General features: G+C 46.3%; 1 protein-coding gene across 8 annotated transcripts in view; it reads right to left on the bottom strand.

Moving 5' to 3' along the window:
• TUT7 (terminal uridylyl transferase 7) overlaps positions 1 to 14,789 on the bottom strand; it is a 575,072-nt gene that overhangs the window by 356,430 nt on the left and 203,853 nt on the right. For all 8 annotated transcript variants that reach the window (XM_029617137.1, XM_029617096.1, XM_029617130.1 and 5 more), the window contains one exon: positions 10,339 to 10,408. In XM_029617137.1, the coding sequence (XP_029472997.1) occupies positions 10,339 to 10,408 (70 nt within the window). The remainder of the gene's footprint in view (positions 1 to 10,338; positions 10,409 to 14,789) is intronic.

The following is a 14,789-nucleotide window of genomic DNA, read 5'->3' as shown; positions in this document are numbered from 1 at the left end:
TTCTAAATATCAAAATCACAGAACATATAGAAAGACATGGTTTAATGGAACAAAGTCAGCATGGTTTTACCCAAGGCAAGCCTTGCCTCACAAATCTGCTTCACTTTTTTGAAGGAGTTAATAAACATGTGGATAAAGATGAACAGGTAGATGTAGTGTACTTGGATTTTCAGAAGGCGTTTGACAAAGTTCCTCATGAGAGGCTTCTAGAAAAAGTAAAAAGGGATAGGTGGCGATGTCCTTTCATGTATTACAAACTGGCTAAAAGACGGAAACAGAGAGTAGGATTAAATGGACAATTTTCTCAGTGGAAGGGAGTAGGCACTGGAGTGCCTCAGGGATCTGTATTGGGACCCTTACTTTTCAATCTACTAGATAAAGGAGCCCTGACCGACATGCCGCAAATGCGCAGTAGAGAGCAGTTCTACCGCGCATGCGCGGGCGAGCACGTTGGTCAGAGCGGAGCGTGCCTGAAAAAAAAACTGGCGCTGGGAGGAGCAGTAGCGGCGGCAGCGAGGAGCAGTAGCGGAGGCGGTGTTGGCGCACGCGAGGGAGGGAGAGATCTCCGGGGGGAGATCTCCCCCAGGAGATCTTCTGTCTGCGGGTTGTGGATGAGCTGAAAGGGGAGGGGATTGAGAGAGGGGGAGTGACTGAGGGGAGGGGGCAGAGAGGAGAGAGGAGAGAGGGAGGGGAGGGGGGAGGGGGAAGTGAGTGAGGGGAGGGGAGAGACTAGATGAGGGAGATGAGAGGGAGGGAGACGAGGGGAGAGTGAGTGAGGGGAGGGGGAGGGGGGAAGGTGATAGGGAGGGAGACTAGAGGAGGGAGATGACAGGGAGAGAGACTAGAGGGGGAGGTGAGAGGGAGTGGGAGGGAGACTAGAGGGGGGAGGGTGAGAGGGAGGGAGAATGAGGGGGAGGGAGTGGGAAGGAGAATGAGTGGGAAGGAAATGGACTGAAAACATTTTTTAAATGTAGCCCGTTGTTACGGGCTTAACTGCTAGTATATTTATAAATGATCTGGAAAGAAATACGACGAGTGAGGTAATCAAATTTGCAGATGATACAAAATTGTTCAGAGTAGTTAAATCAAAAGCAGATTGTGATAAATTGCAGGAAGACCTTCTGAGACTGGAAAATTGGGCATCGAAATGGCAGATGAAATTTAATGTGGATAAGTGCAAGGTGATGCACATAGGGAAAAATAACCCATGCTATAGTTATACAATGTTAGGTTCCATATTAGGTGCTACCATCCAAGAAAGAGATCTAAGCGTCATAGTGGATAACACATTGAAATCTTCGGTTCAGTGTGCTGCAGCAGTCAAAAGCTAACAATGTTGGGAATTATTAGAAAGGGAATGGTGAATAAAATAGAAAATGTCATAATGGCTCTGTATCGCTCCATGGTGAGACTGCACCTTGAATACTGTGTACAATTCTGGTCACCACATCTCAAAAAAGATATAGTTGCAATGGAGAAGGTACAGAAAAGGGTGACCAAAATGATAAGGGGAATGGAACAGCTCCCCTATGAGGAAAGACTAAAGAGGTTAGGACTTTTCAGCTTGGAAAAGAGACGGCTGAGGGGGGATATGATAGAGATGTTTAAAATCATGAGAGGTCTAGAATGGGTAGATGTGAATCGGTTACTCTTTCAGATAATAGAAAGACTAGGGGGCACTGCATGAAGTTAGCATGTGGCACATTTAAAAGTAATCGGAGAAAGTTCTTTTTCACTCAATGTACAATTAAACTCTGGAATTTGTTGCCAGAGGACATGGTTAGTTCAATTAGTATGGCTGTGTTTAAAAAAGGATTGGATAAGTTCTTGGAGGAGAAGTCCATTACCTGCTATTAATTAAGTTGACTTAGAAAATAGCCAGTGCTATTACTAGCAACAGTATCATGGAATAGACAGTTTTTGGGTACTTGCCAGGTTCTTATAGCCTGGATTGGCCACTGTTGGAAAGAGGATGCTGGGCTTGATGGACCCTTGGTCTGACACAGTATGGCATGTTCTTATGCCCTTATGCATCAGCAACTAGAGAGTGTCCTGCTGCTGTTGGGGCAATTGTACAGCCACCTCCTGCACCTGCTTCCAGAAGTCCCGCATGTATGACTTATTTAAAGCTGGTAGGCTGCTATGCCAGCAATAAGCATGCTACCCTGACAAACTTTCCTCCCAAGAGCATCTATGGCCCTCTGATCCTTCCCAGGGGCACCGAGGAATGAGTCCGAGTGCACTTGGCCTTTTTGAGAGCAGATTCAGCCACCAAAGATTGGTGCAGTAGCTGATGCTTGCCGAATCCGAAAGCCTTCTGGATGAGATATAACGTGTCTACCCTCCTATTTATTGGAGGAACAGAAAGGGGGTATTCCCACATCTTCATCAGGAACTCCACAAGGATCTTTTGCACTGGGACTGCATTGGGAGGCTCCAGGTACGAGATATTCAGCATTCTGTGCCAGGTATCCTCTTCAGTTTGTAAATGAAATGGGATGGTATCTGCCATCACCCTGACAAATCCTACCAAGGAGAGATCTTTCGGAGAAGGCTTCCTTCTGTCGGCAAGGGGAGATGGGTTTGAGGGGAGACCATCCAATGTGTCATCAGAGACAATGGAGTCCTTATCCCCCAGGAGTCATATGTGCCCCCATCCTCACTTCCTATTGGCAGGGATGGGGCCCTAGGCGCTTGGCCACCAGTCAGCGGTATGGGTACAGACTAAACTGGCCGTATGAGCTCAGGTTCCAGTACTGCTGTCCAAGGAACCAACACAACCTGCGTCGGTAACACTCCGATGAGCACATGCAAGGATTCCATTGGCATCTTGAGGATGGACAGTGCTGATCCTGGTATCATCGGTGCCTCGACACCAAGGCTTCACACTGCCCTCTCCATGGCCAACTGCTAGCGCCTCTCCAGCTCCTCCTTGAAGAGCACTGATGCAAAGATCAACTGAGATCCAGGAGGTATAACCACATTCTCGTCAGAACCGAGATGAGGATCGATGGTGTGCATTGCAGCTGGTAGAGACCATCATGTACCCTGGGTATCAATGCAGGCTTGGCGCTCCTCACCCTGGGGACACTTCAGGGGTATCACAACTGAAACTGGTGCATCCCAGAGCCTGGCACCATACATTGACAGAGACCAATGCCGATGCTTTCTCAGCTTCCCTCTGTGCTCGGATCAGTCCATCCCTTGTGCCAAGGCCAAAGTCTATGCACCCAATGTCTTCAACCTTAGGGAGAAAGACAATGGCCTGTCTCCAGCATCCCTGCCAGTCACCCACACCAACGGAATAAACAATCCCGCCAATGTCGATGGCTCGGTGTCCATCAGAGTGACTCCATGGCTCCTCAATGGCAATGCCAATAAGCTGGTCTTCTCTGACACAAAAAGTCATTCCATCTTATCAAGCTGGATCTTATATCCTTTTGGGGTCATCTGGGGTGCACTTACTGCAACCCTAGACATTGTGCAGTACCCCCAGGAAGAAGATACATCGATCATGGGAATCCGTGATCAACAGAGTTCTCAACCCAAAACAAAAGGGACGCAAAATCGAAGTCAATGGTGATGACCAACGATGGCCGGCAGGCAGTGAAGCCATCATTGTCTGGGGATAATGACTGCGAAAGAAAACTTACCTTAAATAGCAAGAAACCTGGCTAAGATGATAAGAAGGCCAACCGGGAGGACACTGCATCGATACTGCGTGAGTACAGAGAGAAAATAAAAATGTGAAAATCCAAAAAGATACTTCAAAGAAGTTTAATAAAAATTAGAGAGACTGAATGCCGTGACCACTAGTCTTCGCAAAAAAAAAAAAAAAGACTGAGGGGACACCCCCATGAGGAAGCATGGTATAATGCATGCTGGGCATGCTCAGAGAGTTCAACCAAAGTTCTAAACTTTGACATGTTTCCCATGCCGGGCTCCATCCAATGATGTCACCCATATGTGAGGACTGTGATCCTGCTTGTCCTCGGAGAAACAAACAATCTAAAATATAAATGCACCTCTCAAACTATATCATTGTATGTATACTGTTCTCAGAGTCCAACTCTGTTCAAAACTCTCTACGATGCCTTATATTTCTATCATTGTCCAGAAATCATTCCTTCTTTTTCACTAGATTCACTATCAACGCTCACTTCTCGAGCTGTACAACTTGAAATTACTGATTCATGCATTTGTAATTTCCAGAATTGATTACTGGAGCTCTCTTCTTCTTGAGCTTCCATTCGGTCAACTGAAGCAACCACAAGAATTACAGAATACAGCTGCCAAGGTCATTTATGGCTTAAAAAAACTCAAATGACATAACCCCAATCTTCCAATCTCTATATTGGTTACCTGTTTGCCAAATTAGATTTAAAATCCTCTAACTTTTCGTTCACTTCACTCTGGTCTCCCTTTGTAGGTTTCAAAACTTTGGACTCCTTACACTCCATACTGCACACCACACTCCTCTCAAATGAGTCTCCTTCATCTTCCCGCTCCCTCTTTCAGTTATTAGATGTTAGAGAACTATCATTCATTTATCAAGTTTATCTAGTCTTTACATATGCACAGAACTAAACTTCATGAAGTTTCGTAAAGCAGTCAAAACTTCCTGTGACCCAGGAAGAACGCAATATGGGTACATGCATCCTTTAGTTTGAGGGAGCATAGCCAGTCCCATTTTGCAAAAGGGGATCAAGATGCCCAGGGAAACCATCCTGAACTTTTATTTTTTTTTTAGAAACTTGTTCAAGGCCCTCAGGTCTAGGATGGGGCAGAGTCCTTCTGTTCTCTTTGGAATCAGGAAGTACTTGGAGTAGACTCCCCGCCCTCTTTGCTTTGGTGATACAGGCTCTTAACGCTCTGGCCGTTAAGAAGGAGGAGAGCTCCATTAGTACCTCCTGATGCGCTACTAGCCCCCAATATGGGCATGGAGTACAGTTTAGCAGGACACCCAATAAGTTCAATTGATACCCCTGACGGATGATGGACAAAACCTACTGGTCCGAGGTTACACTGGGTCACTGATTTGCAAAGAATCGCAGCCTGCCCCCAACCAAAGGAATGATCACCCCGGGTACAAGCAACTGGGTTATGCTCCCAGGTTTGGTTGAGGAACCAGCTAGGGCTTGGGAGCTTTCTGCTGCTTGGGACAGCTCTGATTATGTTGATGGGAGCAAGGAGGCAGAGGATAGGCTTCCTTTGGCAAAAGAAAGACTTCCTTGGCCCCGGCTCTAACGATCTCCTGGAGGAGGAGGATGGGTCCGGAGTACTGGCGGAAAGTTGTTGGAGGGTTTCATGATGGTCCCGGAGCTGGGCCACAGCGTCCTTTGCCCTATCTCCGAAGTCATGTCATTCCTGTACCTCCGGTTAGAGATCAGAGGCCTACAACCATGCCATTCTGTGGGTGCTGATTCACGCTGCAGACTTTCGATGCTGACTTAAAAATGTTGTAGGTCGCACGTACCTCGTGTTTCCTGCCTCCAGACTCTTATACACCAGTGACATGAGGGTGTCTTGCTGCTGTTGAGGCAGCTGCTCAGCCACCTCTTGCACTTGCTTCCAAATGTCTCGCAAGTATGGCTCATGTAGAGCTGGTAGGCAGCAATGCGGGCAATAAGCAAGGCATCTTGGAACATTTTCCTCCCAAGAGTGTCCATCACCTCTATGGTCCTTCCCCGAGGGCGCCAAGGAATGGGTCAGAGAGTGCTTAGCCCTCTTGAAGGCGGATTCAACCTCCACCGACTGGTGAAGCAGCTGACCCTTAATTGAATCCAGCAGCCTTCTGGCGAGGTAAACCCGTCTGCCTTCTTATTAACGGGAGGCACCGTGAGGGGTTGTTCCCAAATCCTCAGCAGCAACTCCTTAAGGAGTTTGTGTACTGGGATCGCCACGATCCCATTAGGAGGCTCCACGAACTGAAGGATCTCAAGCATTTTATGCCTGGCATCCTCCCTCTGTCAAAAGCTGGCATGGGATTGCCTCTGCCATCGCCCTCACAAACCCTGCAAAGGTTAAGTCTTCAGGCAAAGACTTCCTTCGCTCATTTGGAGAAGGGTTTGATGGGAGACCATCCAACTCCTTGGAGGACTCCGCTTTATCATCCTCCTGGGGGTTAAGATAGGGATCCTCATCCTCACTGTATACCACAGGGGATGAGGCCTTAGGTGCTCGGCCTACGTCCAGAGGTGCAGGCACCGCTGAAACTGGATGGGGGATTACAGGCCTCAGTTCCTACATTGGCCTCGGTGGAGCTTCCTCCTCATCAGAACTGGTGAAGATATCTGTATCGGTAGGGGGATGCCTTGGTGCCCCGCCGGGCCCCGTTGCCGTCCAGGGAACGGGCACCTGCTGGGTCGGTAGCACATCGATAGGTCCACTGAGCTTCTCCAGAAGCAGTATTAGGATGGGCGGCACCAGCTCCAGTGACATCAGTGCCACAGGATGGAAGCCCTGCAGTGCCTGCTCCACTGCCAGCTGAACTCGATGCTCCAGATCCTCCTTGAACATTGCCAATGCCAACACCAACTGGGAGGAAGGAGGGGTGGCCAGATTTTCCTCGGTCCCGTAAGGGGGATCGGCGACTGGCACCAGGACCAGTGGAGCCTGTTGCAGACTACGGGCATTGATGGAGGATGGGATCTCCTTGCCACGGAGGTCGCTTCAGGGGCATCACAGCAAAAGCCAGTGCATCCCCGTACCCGGCACCGTGCATCGACAGGGAACAGTCTCGATGCTTGGCCCAGTCCTTCCCCAGAGCCGAGGTCGGAGATCAACAATGGTGGGTTCCATCAATGTGGCTCTGAGGTTCTTCAATGCCAATGGCTTGGACTTCATCAACTCGAAGAGCTGATCCATCTTGTCGAGTCAAAGCTGATGTCCTTTGGGGGTCATCTGGGCACACAATCTGCAACCCCAGATGTCATTTGATACCCTCAGGCAGAGGATGCATACCTCATGAGGATCAGTGATCGACACGGTCTTCAGGCACTGGGGGCATCAACGAAAACCAGACATCGCCATGACATCGCCTGGGTACTTGCCAGGTTCTTATGGCCTGGATTGGCCACTGTTGGAAACAGGATGCTGGGCTTGATGGACCCTTGGTCTGACCCAGTATGGCATTTTCTTACGTTCTTAGAGCAAAACAAAAGGGCTGAAGGGCGGAACAATGGCGTGGGTGTGTATGTCCAGCAGGTACCAAGGCACCACCACCAAGTGGGGAATTGACTGTGAAAAGAAATTTACCCGAAATGCCAAAAACCCTGACTGAGGACACTATGGGGAGGTACCAAAAGGGTCCCGGCAATGAACCAAAGATAAAGGATCGCAAAAAGATGCGAAAAATTAGGTTTTCAACATGGCAAAAAAACACATTTTTAGAGCCCAATCAAACCACGAGGCTCACAACTCCACGGGAAAAAAAAGACCGAAAGAGGATTCTGCATGGATGTGTGGTATAGGGCATACTGGGCATGCTCAGTATGCCTAGTCAACATTCTAGAAACTGTGTCATAAGTTTTTCATATCAGGCTCAATCTGATGATGACACCCCTGTGTGAGGACTACCATCCTGCTTGTTCTTGGAGAAAGTAAAAAGCTGCAGATCCAGAAAAACCTTTTTTCTATTCTTCAGATTAAGTCCCTTTGCAAAATATTATGCAAAAAAATGGTATTGTAATACAGTAGATGATGGCAGAAAAAGACCAGCTGCATCATCTAATCGGTCCAGTTATTCTGATCCATATTGCCAAGGATATATCCCAATTGCTAAACATAGAAGACTGACTGCTTGTAGGATATTTTCTTGTCAGTCTAAATTGTTTCTTGTTGTTATATAGGTTTTTGATGAGTACACTGAATGTTTTGTGTTAACTTTCAGGCCGATACAGAAAAACGTGCGGGAGAACCGGCGAGCGCCCACTCTCCCGGCGCGCGCAGAGGCCACTCTCCTGGGCGTGCGATTCAGGAGGGTGGCCTATGCAAATTAGGGCCCGCGGTAAAAGGAGGCGCTAGGGACACTAGCGCATCCCTAGCGCTTCCCTTTTGACAGGAATGGCGGCTGTCAACGGGTTTGACAGCCGACGCTCAATTTTGCAGACGTCGGTTCTCAAACCCGCTGACAGCCACGGGTTCGGAAAACGGACGCGGGCAAAATTGAGCGTCCGTCTTCCAACCCGCGGGCCGATTTTAAATTTTTTTCTTTAATTTTTACTTTTTTTTTTTACTTTTAGGGCCTACGACTTAATATCGCTATGATATTAAGTCAGAGGGTGTACAGAAAAGCAGTTTTTTCTGCTTTTCTGTGCACTTCCCCGACGCCGGCAGAAATTAACACCAGCCTTTGGGCAGGCGTTAATATCTGAAAGTAAAATGTGCAGTTTGGCTGCACATTTTACTTTCTGTATCGCGCGGGAATAATTAATAGGGCCATCAACATGCATTTGCATATTGCGGGCGCTATTAGTTTCGGGGGGGGGGGGGGGGGGAGACACGCGTTTTCAACGCGCTATTATCCCTTACTGTATAAGGGGTAAAGCTAGCGCGTTGAAAACACACGTCCAAACCTGGGCTAACAGTGAGCTCCACTGAAGCGCACTGTACTGTATCCGCCTGTTTGTGACTCTCTCAAGTATAATGTTATGGTTTCGTGCAATATAAAACTAAAATATTACTCCTCAATCAAGTCACTTTTTGTTGTTTTCCTCTTTGTATCTCCACCATTACAGACAGTTGAGTTTCCCCGCTCTCTTCATGCCACCCCCAAGCCCTGCAACTATCCAGTCATCAAAACCAGTAGGCCAGTGCCCAAACATCTGGTCGCTTAGGTGCCTGTGGTCTTGCTAGGCAATAACTGGACACTACCAACATATCAGGTACTGTACTGGAGCAAGTTGCAAACTGTGGAACTACTTGGGAAGTAGATAATGTCTCAAAAAGGAAATACTATACTAGTGTGTGAAGGAGTAGTCCAGTGATTAGAGCAGTGGTCTGAGAGCCAAGAAAGCCAGGGTTCAAATCCCACTGAATTCCTTGTGATCTTGGGCAAGTCACTTTACTTTCCATTGCCTCAGGTACAAACTTAGGGGGTCTTTTACTAAGTTGCCATAAGAGTATAATACGCAAAAAAACAGTATTTATCTCACAATATATCCATATTGCAGCAATATGACAAGATATTTGGCCTACAAAATCACCTAATATTTAGAGGAGCTGCTTTGTATGCATTTACGTACACATGTCCCAATGCCTTTGGCCTGCTTCTTGAAAGTCCACACAGCCTAACAGGAGCAAAGACCAGTCGGCATCATTTTGAAAAATGGTCACATTCAGGCCTGGAGCCTAGGAGGTGCTCCGGGTTACCACTGGACCACACAGTGACTTTTTAAGGTAAGTGGGGATCTGGGGGGTGGGGGTCCCCTAGACTACCAAGGAATACGTTTTATGAAGGGTGGGATCCACTAGACTACCAGGGAATGTGTTGTATGTTAAGGGAGATGTTTGGATCGGGGGTGGGACTGACTTTTGAGAACAGGGAAGAGTTTGGGAAGGGGTACAACTATCAGATCTATTTTTAAACTTTTTCCCCTGTTGAGCTGCTTCTATAGGCAATAGAGGGGTAGGCAGGGGTCTACCCAGATCCCCGGGTGTGATTTTGTCACACTGGGAGGGGTTTTTCCAGGCCATGTGGCCCTTTAAAACATTAGCAGCCACAAGAAAAGTGACAATCATGCGTTTTTGCCCCTTTCCCATTGATATTTTTCCTTGCAAAATTTTTCTGAGAGAAAAATATCGCAGGGAGGCAGAGTAATTTGTCTGAGAGAAAAAGTATCGCGGGCTAGCCACCGCAATATTTTACCAGCGAGGGGGCAAAATATCATGGGAACACCCCCTGCAATATTTTTCCCCTCCTGTGATAAAATATCACAGTATAATAAATGAACTTCCCTTAGAATGTAAGCCAGGGGTCCCCAAACCTGTCCTGGAGGGCCACCAGCCAGTCGGGTTTTTGGGATATCCTCAATGAATATGCATGAGAGAAAATTTGCATGCACTGCCTCCATAACATGTAAATTTTCTCTCATGCATATTCATTGAGGATATCCCAAAAACCCGACTGGCTGGTGGCCCTCCAGGACAGGTTTGGGGACCACTGATGTAAGCCCTCTGGAGACAGGGAAATACCTATGGTACCTGAATGTAACTCACCTTGAGCTATCAATGAAAGGACATGAGCTAAATAAAATATCTTTAAAAGTGCAATATTTAAACATTAGTAGCATTGCTGCTTCAATACGTATTGGAATAAAACATGACCAATTGCCTGACCTTTGCTTTTCTCTGCATATTACTACAGGTACCCTTGCATGGAAGTCTGTAACGATATCAATGAAAGATCCTGGAAGAGATAACAGAATAGAACAACATATCATGGAGCAGATCTGACTTGACAGGGAAAGATATAATATAAAAAGAACACTGGTGACACTTTCTACTTACAGAAATCAAGGGTCCAGTAATCGGCTCTTTAACAGTATTCAATGTGAAGTAATGCTTTGTCTAGCAAATTACGATGCTGCCATAACATTTTCAAACCAAGACGGATTGGATCAATTTTTTAGGAACCTGCTTGAGTACTTGGACCTGGATGGCCACTGTCAGAGACAGGATTGCTGGTCTTAATTGACCCTATAATCTGATCCAGTATGGCATTTCTTATGTTTTTAACCTGTTATTTTGACATACATATATAGGCAATCAAAATTCATTTTTCAGCACAAGTACTTAGTGCAAACCTTGGAAACCTGGTTACATTTACTCAAAATCCCTCTCAGCCGAAACAAGTGTGCAGGTCAAACCATTTTTCAAAACTAATGTCCCAAGGGCTGGGCTATTGGCTTACTGGCATGTGCAGCATACTACCATGCGAAACACTTTTTGATTCCTGGGTCAGGACTCTGCTTCCTGAGCCAGTTGATGCTGGGGTTGCTGCAGAGGCAGTCTCACTCAAGGCTGTCAGAAGGAATAACCACATTGCCAGTTCCTGTACGGTTGTTTCTGTGTGGCCTGAAGGGGACTGCTGATGGCCACATAACAGTGGGGAGTTCCCCTAGAGCAGGGGTCAGGAACCTTTTTGGCTGAGAGAGCCATAAACGCCACATATTTTAAAATGTAATTCCATGAGAGCCATACAATATGTTTAAAACTAAATACAAGTAAATGTGTGCATTTTATGTAAGATCACACTTTTAAAGTACAATAAGTCTCTGAAAATATTACACCAGGCCTTAAGACACCAATACATCTCCTATTAGGAAAACGGACCAAGTCAGGCTGCTATAGAGTCCTACACAGAAACTACACGCCAGCAGAAAACCTCACCTGAATCACGTGCTGTCCCTCACCTAACATAGAATAAAGAGACCAAAACGCATAACAAGAAGCATGCAGACAAAAACTGAATTGGAAACTGCAACAAGCCAGAGTCTCTGTATGCAGTGTAACAAAGGAAAAAAGAAACATCACACATCCTTATAAAACAAATCAAGAAATATAAAATCATCAGCAGTAAAACTGTACTAACAAAAAGAACATATTTCGAAACAGCTGATGAGTGGAATATCCAATAATTAAAAACTCATATAAAACATTTCCAGATACCAACAAAATATTTCAAAATAGCAGACACAAAGATCCAGTAATGAAAAATAATAAGGATACAAAAATTTTTTTTGCTCTGCATACCTGGGAACGTTTGATATCCAGGTGTCCTGAGATTGTTCTGAATTAGCAGGAGGTGGGGTGGTTTGCTTGGAACTTTCTCCTCTCTCAGTCACATACCAGCGCTCTCTCTCACACTGGCTCTCAATGACACACCTATACACACATGCTCTCAGTCACTCACATATACAAATGTTTTTTCTCTCTCACTTATATAGGCTCTTAATTACACATTTACACACATGCTGTCTATCTTTTCACGCTTACACACACACAGGCTTTCAATCACATAAATACATGCTGTCTTTTTCTCTCACACACAGACTCTCATTCACATGCTTACAAACATGTCCTCTCTTTCTCTCATTTACACACAGGCTCTCAATCACATACTCACATGCTCCCTCACCTAAATCAGCTCTCAATCACACACATACACACATGGTCTCTCTCTCTCATTTAAACACAGGCTCTCAATCACATACTCACATGCTCCCTCACCTAAATCAGCTCTCAATCACACAGACACACATGGTCTCTCTCTCTCATTTAAACACAGGCTCTCAATCACATACTCACATGCTCCATCACCTAAACCAGCTGTCAATCAGACACAGACACACATGATCTCTCTCTTACTTATACACACAGGCTCTTAATCATACATACACATGATCTCTCTCACACACAAAGGATCTCAATCATACACACATACTCTTTCAAACAAACAGGTTTTCAATTACAAACTTACACATACAGGTTCCCAATGGTAAACTTACATTCATGCTCTCTCTCTCACAGGCAGGATCTCAATCACAGACATACTCTCTTTCACATATACAGGCTCTCAATCATTCACATACATGCAATCTCTCACTCACACACACAGGATCTCAAACACACATGCTTGCTCGCTCATTCATTCACTCTCTCTCCCCCCCCCCCCCCCCGGGAACTCGCGGCAGCAGCAGCCACCTCCCAACGCTAACCTCCTTCATTTTCAGCCCTCGCGGAGGCGAAGGCGGAGTCCCATCGGCCGCGGTTGAAGATTTTCATTTTCCTCCGAGCCGCGCTGCAGTCTTCTTCCCGTCGGACACTAGCGTGCCTGCGCGGGTCTTCCCGCGCAGGCACCCGATGCTCTCCACTTCCTCTTCCGGGCCGCGGGAAGAAGAGAGCACCGGCGTGCTCTCTTCTTCCCGCGGCCCGGAAGAGGAAGTGGAGAGCATCGGGTGCCTGGGCGGGAAGACCCGCGCAGGCACCCGATGACTCCAGTGCTGGCACCCGGCTGACACCCGATGACTCCCGCGCAGGCACCCGGATGACTCCAGTCGGCGTGCTCTCTTCTCCTCCCCCCCGCGGCCCGGAAGAGGAAGTGGTGAGCATCGGGTGCCTGCGCGGAAGAAGAGACCACGCTAGTGTGGTCTCTTCTTCCCGCGCAGGCACCCGATGCTCTCCACTTCCTCTTCCGGGCCGCGGGGGGGGGGGGGGGGAGAAGAGAGCACGCCGGTGCCGCTGACTCCAGCTGTCCTTCCGCGTTCCGCCCGGGCTGACAGCATTTTAAGCCCGGGCGGCGGAGGACCGGGGAGCAGCTGGGTCAGCGGGGAACCGCGAAGTATGGCGACACTTGTCTGCGAGCCAGATGCAGCCCTCAAAAGAGCCATATCTGGCTCGCGAGCCATGGGTTCCCGACCCCTGCCCTAGAGTATCACTCTGCTTTTTTCTCTTTTAAGTGAGGGAGGGGGGGTGTCCTCAGTCTGTGAAACCTTAGGACTCTCCTGGTCTTAATCATTGCTCAATGGTGACAACTGGTGGCCACACTTAGAGTTCACTTTAACCAGAGTTTGTGGCTCTTGGCCAAGGACTATAGCTGCAATGGATGGGCTGAAATGAGTGGAAGCATATTAGAGTGGGGGAAAATTCCCAAATAATTGCTAATGAAGGCTCATGATTTAAAGCCCAAGACAGGCTGGTTTCAAGCTGGAAGCCTAAAAGTAGAAGGAAACTGCTGAATTAAAAAAAAAAAAGATTCAGCTCAAAGGTAATTATAAGTAAATTAAATTAATATAGGAAAGAGCTATTCTTGTTTTATCTATTTTCAAGAAAGATACCTCTCGGCAGGATGACGTCCTGTGCAGACATGGGAAATAGGCAGTGTGCCACAGAAAATCATCTATCAGCCTACAACCTATCCTCTCCCTTTTTGAAAATACAATGTCTGAACAATAAGGTATCCTAGTTTAATTTATATTTTCTGGAACTACAACAAATTAAGAAAATGAAAAGAAGCAAAATGTCAGTCTCTCAAAATAGGGACTCATGAATCAGACTGGAAGCTACTGTATCTTTCCTCCGAACACAGTGTCTGACTAATTAGCTATTTTAGTACAACTTATTTTATTTTCTGAAAATAAAAAATGAAGTTTAAAAAATGGGTGGGACATTTATCCTATAGAAATTTCTTACACATCATCCTTCTTGAATTGGAGCAAAGATACAGACTGTTAAGTTTTAGTAATAATACTCTGATTCAGAGGACTCATGGCTAAACAGTTTTTGCAAGGCATATATCTAATCCCATTCCTCAGATATTCATTTACTGTGGTTTCAAAAAATATAACTTGTGACAAATCTTACTGTATAGATACTATTTTCATATAGAAAAGAAGGACTGGGTCCAAGGATGTTTTAAGGAGGTCCTGCTAACCAACAGAGTCCCTGTAAAATCATAAATGAACAAAATGACAGTCCTGCCATAAATTTTAATTCTTGGAACTACACAAAATGAGAATCTCAGTCATGCATTCCTAGAGATATCTTACACATAATCTGTCTTGAACTGGAGCAAATATTTGAAGTGTGCCATTTTTCAATTGTAATGCTTTATATCAAGGAGTAAAAATGTATTGCAGAGGAAAAAAAAGGAAAATTAGTTCTTACCTAATAATTTTCGTTCCTGTAGTACCACAGATCAGTCCAGACCATGGGTTGAGCCTCCTGCCCAGTAGATGGAGACAGACTAAAACTAAGGGTATCCTATAACAGGACAGAGCCTACCCTTC

This window comes from Rhinatrema bivittatum, chromosome 1 (genome assembly GCF_901001135.1).
Source record: "Rhinatrema bivittatum chromosome 1, aRhiBiv1.1, whole genome shotgun sequence".
Classification (NCBI taxonomy): Eukaryota; Metazoa; Chordata; class Amphibia; order Gymnophiona; family Rhinatrematidae; genus Rhinatrema; species Rhinatrema bivittatum.
This window is presented reverse-complemented; position numbering and strand designations above follow the sequence as displayed.